Source organism: Eschrichtius robustus, chromosome 9, assembly GCF_028021215.1.
Source record: "Eschrichtius robustus isolate mEscRob2 chromosome 9, mEscRob2.pri, whole genome shotgun sequence".
Classification (NCBI taxonomy): domain Eukaryota; kingdom Metazoa; phylum Chordata; class Mammalia; order Artiodactyla; family Eschrichtiidae; genus Eschrichtius; species Eschrichtius robustus.
Genome location: NC_090832.1, coordinates 72,625,536 through 72,641,965, shown reverse-complemented (window position 1 = coordinate 72,641,965; position 16,430 = coordinate 72,625,536). Strand labels below are relative to the sequence as shown.

Genomic DNA, 16,430 nt, shown 5'->3' with positions numbered 1-16,430 from the left:
GATTAAAAAAATAATAATAAGCTTGCCAGAAAGCAAGACATGTAATTACTAGAATCAACAAGGAGGAGAGCAGGGAAGAACATGTTTTGAAATGACAAAAGTCTTAGCTTCTTTTTTCTCCAGATTTCTCAAGGTAAAAATTTATTAGTACCCTGCCTTATTCTACTGATACAAGGAGATAGTTTATGGTAAACACATAACTCAGAACTGTAAAATAAAAATGGAATACTGTGGTCATGGAGCCTATATAATCAGAATAAATCAAGAACAGAGAAAAAAGGAACAATGAAATATAAGTTTCTTAAGAGCTGCTAATAGCATTTATAGGAAATGCCAATTTACCTACTTTTGCAGAACACAGACTACTAGAAAGACTGAAAAGCACTAGAATGATGAAAACACTTTATTTTCTTATGTTACTCAAAACTCTGGACTACGTTTACTAAAAAAATGAAAAATATAAAGAATGGCTTCGAAAAGAAAGCTAATGCTACGGTGCTATTTTTAAATTTGGGGACTACAGGGTGTTGTTATAGACTGCTCACAGATATCCAGGGTCTATGTGGAGGTTAGTATGTAACCAATCCCACTAGCTTAAGAAGTACATACTTATCAGTAGTATTTATATAACTTCATTTATCAATATGGCAAATCAATTTGAATTATAAAATCTTACCTTATTTATTTTGTCATTCTGAGGTAATAATGAAGGACCAACAGATATTTTTTTCTTCAAAATATCAAGGTACATCTTATCTATTTGTTCTTCCACAGTATTTACTCTTGGATGGTTAGTTTCTGTACCTTCATTTGTTGCCTTTTCTAAAACTACATTCTCTTCATTTCTGTCCAAAAATTGGTTCACAGTTCGTGGTTCTTGAGACATAACATTTGGGTTCATATTAAGGGGTAAAGGTCTAACAAATTCAGATCCTTTATTCTCAGCCAGTTTCTTATAGCTATAAAACAAAACAGGACACAGAGAATGAACCCTATGTAACTCCTCAAATATCAGTTTTATTAATATACACATACACGTGATACATATAAAATACATCTACATGATTAATATATGAGAGTATTAAATATATCTAATATTTGTAACTATTCAATAGGTCATTAATGTTAAATATATTATTTATAATTCTGGTTAACAGAGTATACTCAAATAGCATCACATAATTGTTTTAAATTTCAGGTGATAATTATAATGCAGTATAATATACAGGAATTCATGGTTGACTCTGAGACCTACTTCAAAGGAAAGCCAAACCAAACAAGACTGAGATTGCTTTTGTCTAAGAAAAATTAAAAAATGAATTTCTAAGTGTAATATATCTTTTTGTAATGTATCTTTTATCTATAGTATCTCATAAAGTCAACATGCATTTGAAGCAGGAAAAACATTTTACACATTTCTAGAAGAAACCAAACAAGTAACCATAATTTATGTCAATGAGGCATAAAATATAAATATTAAAATGCATAATTTCATCACAGTATAGGAAAATTTTTAAGTAAAACAAGAAAAATCACTAGGATTTTGAAATAAAATCATCTCTGTGGTTTAAAACACTTAAATGCAATGTCACATTTCAGACCATTAGATTTTCAAAATATGGAAACTGTCCCTTAAGGAAATGTTATAAATGTGGTTAAATATCAGCATATTACGGGAGCTCCCAAAATATGGATATTGTCATTTTCAAATTACTAAATCATGGTCAATTAGGTCATTTAATTTTGTAATTTATAAAATAAGATTAAAGGAAAGTTTAAGAGGCTACCATTTTCATATAAGATAGATTGGCTTCTTGATAATTGTTAGAAATAATAGAAGTAGCTGGAATCATCAGAAAATATAATAGTTCTTTCCTTCTTAATGGTAGCAGAACCTGGCTAGCTGCTCATCAAAACTGTTCCCTGTTCTTGCTGTGAACCAACTAAACTACATTTCCTCAACGCCTTCAATCTAGATGGGGCCATTCACTAGTTCTGGCCTTTAGAATGTGAGTGCTATGGTGACAAGAACCTAAAATATGAGTCAGTGGCTTAGTGGTTGGGTTTTGGGTGGCAAGGAAACTGACAGTAGAGGCTGCAGAAGTGACAACCCATGTTTTATAGTGACAAAACATTTGCTAAACTGTCACCTATAACAGTTTATAAGGCAGACCACATGGCTACTGAGTCTGGGGTACTAAGGAAATGGTAGGAGAGAACAGGCAGTTTTTAGGTGCTAGCTACTACTGGCTACTTTTGACGAGATATTATGAGAAAAAGATGAGCTCAAGATAGAATGGGCTGTTTTTTTAAGAAGAAATCAAAGGAAACAGAGTCTAGAAACTCAGGGCCTCTTATGTTCACTCTCTGTGTCTGAACTCAAATAATAAGATTCAGCACTGAAAAATGCTATGAAAAAAGCAAGACATCATGGGACTTCTTGGTTGAAAAGAGTGACTCAGTCCCTTGGCAAATATCACATTATAAGTGTCATCTTCAAACATAAGGTTATTGTTCCTAATAATATCCAGACAGCTGCAATTAAATTGAGAAAGAAAAAACAAAAGAACAAGGAAGCAAAGACATAAAGCAGATTTAAAACCTTTGTGTAGCAAAGAGTGTTAAGTGTAGTTACTGGCACATGGGACTGACTGGAACCAAATAGATCAGAAGCCTAATAAACTTTCTGAAGTAACTAATTACAAAGAAACCACAACCCTACTATTAAAAAAAAAAAAAAGACTAGAGACTTGTTTGGGAGCCTTAAAACCACCTGTAGGCAGAAAGTGGATGGAGAAACCAGTGCATCCTCCAAGACTGGCATAGCCTCCTCCCGTGAAACCCCCTTCAGTTGAAGCCAATGGTGATAAAATACAAGACAAATCCTTCAAGGATTGGAACCAGGAGCTGTATGGAACTATATATATATATATATATATATATATATATATATATATATACACACACACACACACACACCCCATATATATATATATATATGGTAGTTTCTCCTTAAGAACAGAATAATGGCCTAATTAAGGAAAATTCCCATCTTCAACGTAGAGGGTCTTTACAAGATCTTTCAGTGGATTTCAAAGTTGCATTACTGATGGCTGTATTTTCTTCATACTTTTCCTTTCTGAATGAGAAGGGTGTGGGTAATGAAGTATGTAACTTGTCTTTTTAATTCATTGATTAGTAGACAGTGAAGAGCTATATTCAAACCTGATAAAGAGAACTGTGCTTCACCTGGAAATCCTGGCCTTTCAGATGGACAGAGTCCAGAATGGGACTTTGAGCTGTTCGCTTTGGGGAGGGGCTGAGTAGGTCTTTGTATGAATAAGAGTAGAATGGATATTTGGCTATTAAAAGAGGAGATTCTTGTGGAGACTGGCTAGATGCCTACCAAATGCATTTACTTTTCTTTCTGGGCACACAAGCAAACCATATTTCCCAGCCCTCTTGGACTCTGTTAGCTAGATGTGCTGGTTCTTACCGATAGAATGTGGACTGAAGTGATGTAACATTTCTGTGCTGAGGCAGTTAAAAGGAGTTATGCTAAACCATCCTTTTCCTCTCCTTAGCGACTGTTTAGATGAGGCCACGAGAACCCTGAAACTGTGTGTTGATGACAGAAGCAGCCTGGGTCCCTAAGTGACTATGTGGAGCAGAGTCCCGCCTCAACTCTACTGAGACACATGGAATTACGATGCGAGCAAGAAATAAATTTTTGATGATGTTAAACTACTAAAATTTCGAGGATTTTTTTGTTATAGCAGCTAGAATTACTTATCCTAATTTACTAAAAAGTTTTTTGATATGTGTACTAAAGTTTATACTACTGACATTTCTATAATTATTGTTATGCCTTTAATGTAAGTACACTTTGCTCTCAGCTTTTAAACACAATGTGAAAATCCATATTTAGAACTCACATTACTAAAATGGTGCTACCAATGCCAACAAAGACACAGGATGTGTGAAAAATCTCTTCAGTAGCACTATCACAGCCCCAAACAGCAATGGTAAGTGAGCATAACTGCGCTTTAAAAATACTAACTAGCGCTGCAGACCAGTAGAAAAATACTAGACTTAGCATTGAAGTTGACGGGGTTTAGTGTAAGCTATGCTGCATCATCTTCTCTCAATTAGCACAAAGGGAGGAACAAGGCCAAGAAATCACTGCAAGTGGATTTACAGGATGAGGATGGGGTTCAAGGTGGGCTCAAAAACTTGTGTGTTGATAACACAAATGCACAAATGAATACATGCATGGATGACAGGCTTTTCACAGAAATATTTCACGGAAATCAAAGACCTGACAATCCAAGTGCATTCCTGGGTTATGGCCATATGATCTTGAACAATTTACTTAACCTCTTTAAGCTCAGTTTCTTATCTATGAAATGGGGATAATAATGGAAGAGACCTCATGGAGTTGCTTTAAGATTAAATAAAATCTAATACGTAAAGAACTCTGCTCAGTACCTGGCCCACAGTAAGCATGTGATTAAAATGCTAGCTGTTATCATCATCGTCGTCGTCGTCATCACTGGTTCCTGTGAGAGCTCCACCACTAAGACGGTTTACCTCAGTTTCATCGATAAAGATGCCTGACCTACTTATTCTGAGGATCTCATGAGATAACGGGTGTGACACTCTAAGTGCTGCACGAATGCAAAGTGCAGCTGTACGATGAGGCTACTGTGATATGCTTCTCTGTGCTGGTGAATGACAGCCAGGTCCCACAAGCTGTCATTAAAATGTACCAGAGCTGGAGCATTTTCATGAAGCCCATTTTTCCTGTGATCCAAGACCTCACCCTATAAGACGACAGCTGGTCTGTGACTAAGTGTAAAACTAACTGGCTTATAAAGATGTGAATGGATGACTCAGCACGGAATAAAATTCATGTTCCCTCTCAGCATTCAAACCAACTGTCCCTGAGCTATTTAGAGCTGAAGGGATTTTATTTTTCAGTGGAAATCTTTAAGACTACCTAGCTAATGGCAGCAACTTTTCAGTAGCATTTATTTATTTTTTAATTTTACCATGAGAAGAATTTTGATAAACTAATTGAGTAAGACTAATGTGAAAAAAAAAAACAGGAGCGACTCACAGGTAGACACATACCAGCTACACGTTAATCATTCATTAGGAATGGTTTTGTAGAACAAATGATTCTAAAAGTTCCCAGTGACAAAACAATAAACAAACAAACAACCTGTTCAATCCATTCCAAAAAAGTCATACCTGAGAGGTTGTAAATCAAAACCACTGACCCCAAAGCAATCTATTCTGATGGGCTTCATCAGCTCCTCTACTGTGGGCAGATCTGAGAGGGGAGAAAAGTTAAAACAGCAACCAAAAATCTTATGTAAATTGCTTAATTTAGTGTCTAATACCACCAAAATCACATTTTCTCTGACTGACGTAGTTAACAGAACGGCACATACAATAATCCCAGTTTCCCCCATATGCTTGTTTGTACCAAGAAAATCTTCTTTGATATTTATATTTGAAATATATATATTTACATATTTTATCTCTCTTTCTATATATACATACACACATCAAATATATGTGTATGGGTGTATTCACAAACACACACACACATACACATGCTAATTATATATTTAGTTGATCCCAAAATACTGTTCTCTATTTAAAAAATAACTTTAGTATATGTTCATGGAAAAGTGTAAAAAGGGTGAAAGTACTCAACTGATTTCTTAATTCGGTCAAGGCATATTAGAGGAGGAACTGAAATTTCATCCTATGTTCAGCTCTAACTTTATAGCTAAACCAGTGATTCCCAGATTTAAACAAACCCTTTAAATTCAGATACTGAGAAACAATCACTAGAGCAAATTGCATTTAAATTATACCACACTGGAAACTGTCCAGAGAGGGTCTCAAACAAAGAAGCTTTTACCAGATTCTGTAGTAGAGATGTTTTTAGAGGACGCTTCATTTTCTTGAGGATGATCTTTTGCTGAGTTCTTGGTATTTTCCACTGCATTACGCTCAGGTCTTTGTTCATCTGCATCTCCCAAAGAATGGGCAATATGACAATAAGCCTGATGTAGAGCGTCAATGTCACTATTGCTCTGTCCATAAGAAACACCTGTTGAATTAAATGTAATCTCTAGTATATTCACACAAATACCTAAGAAATATGGAACACTAACATTGTCCCTTAATCTATTAGGAATGGTGAACAAGCCTATAGGACAATACCGACATGATCAAAATAGAGTGAAATACAAACCTGGGTCATGCATGGCCACAGCCTACCAGCACGAATCACAGCAGGCTCAGGAACTCTTGTAGCGGGCTGAGATGTGTCCTGACGTGCTAACTGTAAAATCTGACTCTACTAGTTATCGTCTCTTCCTACTACCCTTAATCGACCTCTCTGCATTGGATAAAACTATTCCTAAATTTCTCAAATTGACACAATTTTTCAAGGATTCTGTCTCTCCTCTCTCTCTCTCTGCCTCATGGGGCCACCAAGTGTCTCGTACTCTGCATTTCTTCAACTGAAATTCAATCCTCTAACTTTGCAAACCAATATGTTCCAACAGCCTGCTAAAGCTGCTATAATAGAAAGTGATTTCCTAGTAGCCAAACCCAGCCTTTAATTTTCTTCAACTTTTAAAAATTTTCTTCACCCTGTGAGATGTGTGACCCTGCCATTTTCCTGGGGACTGTTTCCTCTGCATAGCACCTTCTTGTTCTTCCCACTGCTCTGATGGCTGCTTTTCCATCTTGTATGGTAAATGGCTCACCTCAGGGCTCCTCCATCTCTTTTTAAAACCTCTCTTTTTTTCTGGGGGGGGGGGTCGTGGTGGTGGAGTGGATAACTTCATCAAGACCCTTCACTTAATAACTGCCCATGTGCACGTGACTCCCAAATCTATGTCTTTTGTCTTTACCTCTTTTCTGAATATTAAACTTCCTAACAGACAAGGAGACAGTTCTGTAAGCAAATCATATCTAATACATCCTTGAGTGAATTAATTATATTCCCCAACAAAATCTGTTCTGCTACCGGTACCTGCTATTTTGGCTATGGTATGATCATTCACCCAGTCATCCAAAACAGGAGACGTCATGTCACTGTTCACTCTTCCTTCCCTATTAACCTCCTCCTCTTCCCACCAACTGATTAATAAACTCTAGAGGAAATTATTCAAAGGATCTAATGACAATAATGATCTAAGACTTTTATGAGTATTTTCTTACTAATTCTGTACTCTTCACTACTAACAGTGGAATTTTCAAAATTAGAGAAAAGAAAAAAGCGCAATAGAAGAGTGGAAAAAACAAAAAGAGAGAAATACGGTGACCAGTCTCCTTTTCTCTTGATACCCATGAACTAATCAGTTAATGCCTAAAAATATTTACAAGAGCTTATACAGCCTCCTCTTCCTCTATATAATGTGTAAGTTGCATAGTATAAAATTCTGAGGAACTATTTTCAACTCTAAACATAAGAGGGAGCCAGGTGCCACATATGATTGTATAAGAATGCCTCACAATGGGACATCTTTCTATCTACTGCTTCAGGTCACCACTGCTATTTGGAGCATGCCCAATAAAGGAATAGATTTGATTAAATACATTAAAAACAAAAAAGTGGAGGATACCGTGAGATCAGAATCACTAACAGTTTTAGTGGCAGGGATATTCAGTAGGACTTGAGGAAAAAGACCTTGCCTGCTAAGCTAAGCCTAATGGTCCCCAACCCCCGGGCCATGCCATGCGTGGCCTGTTAGGAACTGGGATGCACAGCAGGAGGTGAGCGGCAGGCAAGCGAGCCAAGTTTCATCTGTATTTACAGCCGCTCCCCATCGCTGGCATGACCGCCTGAGCTCCGCCTCCTGTCAGATCAGCGGCGGCATCAGCTGTCCACTACTGGACAGCACCCAAACAAGATTACGGAGTAGGCTGGAGGTAAGCAACACACTTCGGGTGTCACTGTCTACCATCACCCCCAGATGGGACCATCTAGTTGCAGGAAAACAAGCTCAGGGCTCCCACTGATTCTGCATTATGGTGAGGTGTATAATTATTTCATTATACACTATAATGTAATAATAATAGAAATAAAGTGCACAACAAATGTAATGTGTTTGAATCATCCCGAAACCATATTCCCCCCCCACCCCGCCCCAAGTCTATGGAAAAACTGTCTTCCATGAAACCGGTCCCTGGTGCCAAAAACGTTGGGGACCGCTGCCCTAAACCACCTGTCAGATTCAGAGTAGTATGACTGAGGGAGAGGATTAATTTTTATGAAGAAAGGGAAAAGGCGTAAGGTGTTTCGTCTCCTCTACAGAAATACCAGGATGCTTAAGTATCTTCAGAGTATGTATAAAAGAAATGATCCCAGTGGCAAATAGCACAGCGGCACTGAATGCTCATACCTAATTTAACCCATGTGAGGTGTCAGAAAGAAGAGGCTCTGGCTTAAAGCAACAGCTGAGCAAACATGCAGAAAAGCAAATAACCTAAAAGTTAGAAATTAGAAATGGAAGATCGAGTGGTATTATGGGCTGCTCAGAAAACAGAGCAAGGGAAAGGTAATTTTCTCCTAATTTGAGTCAGTAACCCAACTGATGTTAAAAATAATTCCAGGGTCATATATGTTAACTTTTTTCATGCATTTTATAGAGAAAAGGGCTGACTTCTCTGCATGTATTTTATATATCACCACAAGTCAAAAATACCCTATTTTTTTCCACTTTAGGAGGTTGAGAAGGGTCAAATCCTACTGGGCAGAGGCAAGGGTCCCGTTGTGGAGCAACAATGCCCTCCTGTGACTGCTCTGGTCATGCAGCCACAGCACAAAATGGTACCTGCCCTTGAGACAAATGAAAACAAGCAAAAGGCTAGATCTGGCCCTCATTTTACAGTTACCAACAATTTTAAGACAATAAAGCACAAGTTTCATGAATAGCATTATCAAAAAAGAGATAATCTTTGACAACATATTACCTAAACGGAGCCTGCTTAGTACTGGAAGACACCTGGTAAACAAAAAACAAGCCACTGATCTTTTCAGTTTTTAAACCAACTTCAGATGCTGATTTGAACATTTTCAAGTGTATTTTTTGAAATACTAGGTAAATTCAATACCTCACAGCCAAAAGGTATTTATACTCTATGCCTTCAGGTTCTTTATTATAATTTGTACTCTTAATAGAGTGTTGATATAAATAATAATGATGAGAACCACACAGTTGCTACTGCTTGTTGAACCTTAACAATATATTAGGCACTATATATTAACTCAGTTCATCATCTCAAGAGCTCATTTTAAAGAAGAGGAAACAGGCTTAGAGGCATTAATTGTCCAGTGTCACCCAGCTGGTAACTGGCAAGGCTGGGAATATGAATCCAAGGCCACAAGACAATAAGATTATACTTACACTCTTCTAGTAATTGACTTACCAAATTATTTCAGTCAAGAACATTTAAGAAATAAGACCAAGGAAATTTAGCTTTATATAACTGGCCCGGATAATATTAATAGAATTTTTGCTTCCAGCAATACCTTTTTTATTTCTGAGTTTTTCTTATAATCTACAGCAGCGGTTTTCATACTGAGTTTTACGAAACAGTTTTCAGAGAAAATCATGGGTTCCACAGACGTTTGACTGAAATTTCATTTTAAAACACAAAAACTGTAATAAAAATTAATCTGCACACTCAAATGTGCCATTTATGTAACTGTAATATTTTGAAGAGCATCAGAGTGATAACTCTTGCCTCTGGCTTTGTTTTCATGTGTATCTCAGAATAAAGTTTCTCTGGCCATCCTGTACATAAAAGAACCCTCTACTATGCATCACTGATTAGAAAAGCTGTAGCTCTACACTGGTCTTTTAAAAGAATCCATATCTGCCTACTGAAAGAAGTGCAAGTGGATTGACCATCACAGCACATATGTGACAAGTACTTAAATAAAAACAGCAGTAAGAATGAGGAACATGTGCTCAGCACATGCTTTCAGCATGGCAGAATATTCACTTGGGTAGTAACAAGTAAATGAGTAACATGTCTTGATGGAAAAATTCTGTTGTAATTTTTTTTTAGTTTTAAAATGGAAGTGGATGAAACAAGATAGTGGTGACTCTTGGAACGGCACTGACTAGAAATAAAAGATCTGAGTGGACTTTGTGGTTTTGATCATGTTTGGTTTTCTCATCTGCTTGCTGGTTACATGGATGTGTTCAGTATTTGAAAATTCATCAAGCTATGATGATAGGTGAATTATTCTACAAGTATATTATACTTCCATAGAAAAGTAGAAAAAAACATAAGAAATAAAATAAAAATAAAACGCAAACAGATGTTCAGAGTTGGCTAGTGATTTATCATTTCTATTGTTCTTTTTTTCCAAGTGTCTGGGTTGGTTTAGTTGATCATACTGGTCAACTGAGACTTGCAAAAAAGCAAGTTGAAAACTTCCCATTTGCACTTGTTTATCTGGTAAACCAAGAAAATGTTCATATTATACAACAAAAACAAAATATACAAACATATTGGAAGTCTGATGATATAAGAATGCAACAAATATCTAGAACTTTTAATTTTAAGAATTTCAAAAGACCATTACTACTCTCACTAACTTTATAAGTAAATGTCACATATGTAAACATTTATATTTATACTGATAAAATACATTTTTATCTATATAGAGGTACTACCTAAGATTCCATTTGGAGGTAAGAGTTCCACTGCTTTAAAAAAAGTTTGAAAAGGCACTATCTTAAAGGTCTTTACAACCTTTAGTCAAGTCTAGATGGTCCTAGACATTTCAGAATTTTAGGATGTGATCTAGCTTTTGCCTACACAGAGGAAACTATGGAAAAGCACAAGACCAAAGTCTCAATTCTCCGATGCATGGCAAATTTAATGGAATACTCTGGCGGGGGCGGGGGGGGGGGGGGCCAGAAAATGAGTCAATATTCATCTACAGTACTACACTTGTAACGACAGCATTCATTCATTTATTAACAAGTATATATCTTAAAACACACTTTACTCAGCCTACTAGCATTATGTGTCACAATTAGCAAGTTCAGATTACTTAAGTTGTTAAATACAGTAGAAAATATGAGACTGAAAATTTTATTGTTGATACAGTCCACCAAAACTGAATCAAGACTAAATAGATAATTTGATCAGACCAATCACTAGAACTGAAGTAAAATTTGTAATAAAAAAAAATGCCTGCAAACAAAAGTCCAGGACTGGATGCCTTCACTAGGGAATTCTACCAAACATACAAAAAAGAACTTATACTGATCCTTCTCAAGATCTTCTAAAAGACTGAAGAGGAGGAAACACTCCCATAGTCATTCTATGATGCCACCATCACTGATTCCAAAACCAGACAAAGACACTACCAAAAAAGAAAATTAGAGGCCAGTATCTTTCATGAATATAGATGCGAAAATCCTCAACAAAATATTAGCAAACCGAATCCAACAATACATAAAAAGGATCAGATACCATGATCAAGTTGGATTCACCCCAGGGTCACAAGGATGGTTCAACATATGCAAATCAAGCAATGTGATACACCACATCAACAAAAGAAAAGACAAATGATATGATCATCTCAATTGCTGCAGAAAAAGCATTTGATAAAATTCAACGTCCATTCAGGATAAAAACTATCACCAAAGCGGGTACAGAGAGAACATATCTCAACATAATAAAAGCTATTTATGACAAACCCACAGCCAACATAATACTCAACAGAGAAAAGCTGAAAGCCTTCCCATTGAAATCTGAACACGATAAGGATGCTCACTCTCACCTCTTCTATTCAACATAGTTTTGGAAGTCCTAGCCACATCAATCAGACAAGAAAAAGAAACAAAAGGGATCCAAATTGGAAGGAAAGAGGTAAAACTGTCATTACAGGCAGATGACATGATACTCTATATAGAAAACCCTAAAGACCCCACACCAAAACTATTAGAATTAATAAATGAATTCAGCAAGGTAGCAGGATACAAGATTAGTATACAGAAATCTGTTGCATTTCTTTACACTAACAATGAAATATCAGAAAGAGAAAAAGAAAAAACAATTCGTTTTAAAAATGCATTAAAAAAATACCTAGGAATAAATCTTACCAAGGAGGTGAAAGACTTATATGCTGAGAACTACAAAACATTGATGAAGGAAATTAAAGATGATTCAAAGAAATGGAAAGCTATCCCATGTTCTTGGACTGGAAGAAATAATACTGTTAAAATGACCATACTACTGAAAGCAATTTACACATTTAATGTGATCCCTATCAAATTACCCACAACATTTTCACAGAACTAGAACAAATAATCCTAAAATTTATATGGAAACACAACAGGCTCAGAGTTGCCAAAGCAAATCTGATGAAAAAAAACAAAATTGAAGGCATACCTTCCAGACTTCAGACAATACTACAAAGCTACAGTAATCAAAACAACATGGTATTGGCATAAAAACAGACATATGGCTCAGTGGAACAGAACAGAGAGCCCAGAAATAAATCCACACACCTATGTTCAATTAATCTTCAACAAAGGAGGCAAGAATATACAATGGAGAAAAAAACAGTCTCTTCAGCAAGTGGTATTGGGAAAGCTGGACAGCCTCATGTAAATCAATGAAGTTAGAACACACCCTCACACCATACACAAAAATAAACTCAAAATGGCTTAAAGACTTATAAATATAAGACATGACACCTTAAAACTCCTAGAAGAGAACATAGGCAAAACATTCTCTGATATAAATCACAGCAATGTTTTTTCTCAGGTCAGGCTCTCAAGGCAAAAGAAATAAAAGCAAAAATAAGCAAATGGGACCAAATCAAACTTATAAGCTTTTGTACACAAAGGAAACCATAAACAAAACTAAAAGCAACCCACAGAATGGGAGAAAATATTTGCAAATGATGCAACTGACAAGGGCTTAATTTCCACAATATACAAACAGCTCATACAGCTCAATATCAAAAAAACAAACAACACAATCAAAAATGGGCAGAAGACCTAAACAGACATTTCTCCGAAGAAGCCATACAGATGGCCAAAAGGCACATGAAAAGATGCACAATATTGCTAATTATTAGAGAAAGGCAAGTCAAAACTAAAATGAGGTATCACCTCACACCAGTAAGAATGGCCATCATCAAAAAACCTACAAATAATAAGTGCTGGAGAGGGTGTGGAGAAAAGGGAACCCTCCTACACTGTTGGTGGGAATGTAAGCTGGTCCAGCCACTGTGGAGAACAGCAGAGAGGTTGCTTAAAAAACTAAAAATAGAGTTACCATATGATCCAGCAATCCCATTCCTGGGCATATATGTGGAAAAGATGAAAACTCTAACTCAAAAAGACACATGCACCCCAATGTTCATAGCAGCACTACTTACAATAGTCAAAACATGGAAGCAACCTAAGTGTCCATCAACAGATGAATGGATAAAGAAGATGTATACACACACACACACAATGGAATACTACTCAGCCACAAAAAAGAATAAAATAACGTCATTTGCAGCAGTATAGATGAAATTAGAGATTATCATACTAAGTGAAATAAGTCACAAAGAGAAGACAAGTACCATATGATACCACTTATATGCAGAATCTAAAAAACTGATACAAATGAACTTATTAACAAAACAGAAACAGACTCACAGACATAGGAAACAAACTTTTGGTTACCAAATGGGAGAGGGGGGAGAGGGATAAATTAGGAGTTTGGGATTAACACATACACACTACTGTGTGTAAAACAGACAAACAACGAGGACCTTCTGTATAGCACAGGGAACTATATTCAGTATCTTGTAATAACCTATAATGGAAACGAATCTGAAAAAGTTATATATACACATACACACACACACACACATAATTGAATCACTGCTGTATTCAGTGAATAAAGCAGTGACACAACACAGCACTGTAAATCAACTATACTTCAATAAAAAATGTAAAATTTTATTGATATAACTATGACATATATTATTATATACCACATACATTTCCCTAGAAATGAAGTAAATTAGTCATAGAATATTACATATTTAGAGAACAGCTAGTTTGTCCCTCTTACCTGTTCCTGTCATTTCATTATCAGTCATATCTGGCAGTGCTTCTGGCTTAGTTGTCGCTCTCTCCTGGTCATCAAGGTTGACCTCTGCAACAGAGTCTAATGAATCAAGCAGCACTACTGGAATAACATAAAAAAATATTAGGAATATAGAGAAGCTTGTATGGCTCCATTAACAAAATATTTAAATCATATGCAATCTGTATAAAAACAAAGATAAATGTTTACATATAAAGAATATATAATCATAGATCTAAAACAAGCATGATTTTCTTCTTATATACAACAGAGTAGGCTTACATCAACACATATCTATGCTTATATACAAGTCTAATTTATGTTTCTATGTAAAAGGCAAAAGGCCTGCAAAAAATAACAAAAAAAATTATTTTTTCCTCCAATCTTATTGACGTATAATCGCCAATCAAAAATTGCATATATTTGAGATCTATGACTTGTTGATTTGATAAACATATACATTGTGAAATAATCATCAAAATCAAGATAATTAACATATCCATTTACCCTTTTTTGTGTATGTGGTGAGAACACCTAAGATCTCCCCTCAGCAAGTTTCAAGTAGTATACAACATTAACTATAGTCACATTGTCGTGCATTAGACCTCGCACATTGTTGTGCATTATTTACCTCGCATAACTGAAACTTTGTACCCCTTAACCAACATCTTCCTATATCCCCCAACCCCAGCCTCTGGTAACCAACATTCTACTCTGTTTCTAGGAGATTGACATTTTTAGATTCCACATATGTGAGAATATGAAGTATGTCTTTCTTCACGTGGCTTATATCACTTAATGTAAATGTCCTCCACATTCATCCACGTTGTTGCAAATAGCAGGATTTCCTTCTTTTTTAAAAGCAAAGTATTATGCATGTAAATACATATACATATTACATATACATGTGTAATATTATATATACTACATCTTCTTTATTCATTCGTCTGTTGGTGGACATTTAGGTTGTATCCATACCTTGGCTACTGTGAATAATGCTGCAATAAACATGGGAGTACAGATATCTCTTCCAGATATATATCCAGAAGTGGGATTCTGAATAATAAGGTAGTTCCACTTTTAATTTTTTTCAGGAACTTCTATAATGTTTTCCATAAAGGCTGTGCCAATTTACATCCCTACCAACAGGGCACTAGAGTTCCCTCTTCTCCACATCCTCGCCAAAACTTATTTTTTCCTCTTTCTGATAACAGTCATTCTAACAGGTGTGAGGTGATATCTCATTGTGGTTTTGATCTGCATTTCCCCGATGATTAGTGAACTTCAGTATCTTTTCATACACCTGTTTGCCCATTTATATATCTTCTTTTGAGAAATGTCTATCTGGGTCCTCTGCTCACTTTTAATTTTTTGTTGTTGTTGTTACTGAGTTGCATGAGTTTTTTGGATATTAACCCTTTACCAGATACATGGTTTACAAATATTCTGTCCCACTTTATAGGTTGCCTTTTCACTCTGTTGTTTCCCTTGCTATGCAGAAGCTTTTTTTAGTTTAACGTAATACCATTTATCTATTTTTGCTTTTGTTGTCTGTGCTTTTGGGGTCATATCCAAAAAATTATTGCCTAGTGCAACATCAAGAAGCTTTTTTCCTATGTTTTCTTCTCATAGTTTTGCAGTTTCTGGTCTTATATTTAAGTCTTTGATCCATTTTGAGTTGATTTTTGTATGTGGTGTGAGATAAGGATCCAATTTCATTCTTCTGCACGTGGATGCCTAGTTTTCTGAACACAATGTATTGAAGAGACTATCTTTCCTCATTGTATATTCTTGGCACCCTTGTTGAAGATCAGGTGACACAGATGCATGGATTTATTTCTGGGCTATTCTGTTTCATTGCTTTTGTTTTTGTTTCATTGGTTTTATGTGTCTGTTTTTATGCCAGTACCATACTGCTTTGGTTACTATAGCTTTGTAATACATTGTGAAATCAAGGAGTGTGATGCCTCCACGCTTTGCTCTTTCTCAAGTTTGCTTTGGCTATGTGAGGTCTTTTGTGGTTCCATACAAATTTTAGGATTGTTTTTTCTATTTCTGTGAAAAATATCATTGGAATTTGATAGGGATTTCACTGAATCTGTAGGTCACTTTGGGTACTATGAACGTTTTAACAGTATTAATTCTTCCAATCCATGAGCACAGAATATCTTTCCACTTATCTGTGTGTTCTTCAACTTCTTTCCTCAATGTTTTATAGTTTTAAGCATAATTTACCTCGTTGATAAAATTTATTCCTAAGTATTATATTCCTTTTGATGTCA

General features: G+C 35.8%; 1 protein-coding gene across 4 annotated transcripts in view; it reads right to left on the bottom strand.

Annotated features, from left to right (window-relative positions):
* The window catches only part of CEP162 (centrosomal protein 162), a 92,314-nt gene that overhangs the window by 51,513 nt on the left and 24,371 nt on the right, over positions 1-16,430 (bottom strand). For 2 of the 4 annotated variants that reach the window (XM_068551528.1, XM_068551532.1), the window contains 4 exons: positions 14,134-14,250; positions 5,936-6,127; positions 5,254-5,335; positions 677-959 (listed from right to left, as the gene is read on the bottom strand). In XM_068551528.1, the coding sequence (XP_068407629.1) occupies positions 677-959; positions 5,254-5,335; positions 5,936-6,127; positions 14,134-14,250 (674 nt within the window). The remainder of the gene's footprint in view (positions 1-676; positions 960-5,253; positions 5,336-5,935; positions 6,128-14,133; positions 14,251-16,430) is intronic. The other 2 variants (XM_068551530.1, XM_068551529.1) reach the window with 2 other exon arrangements.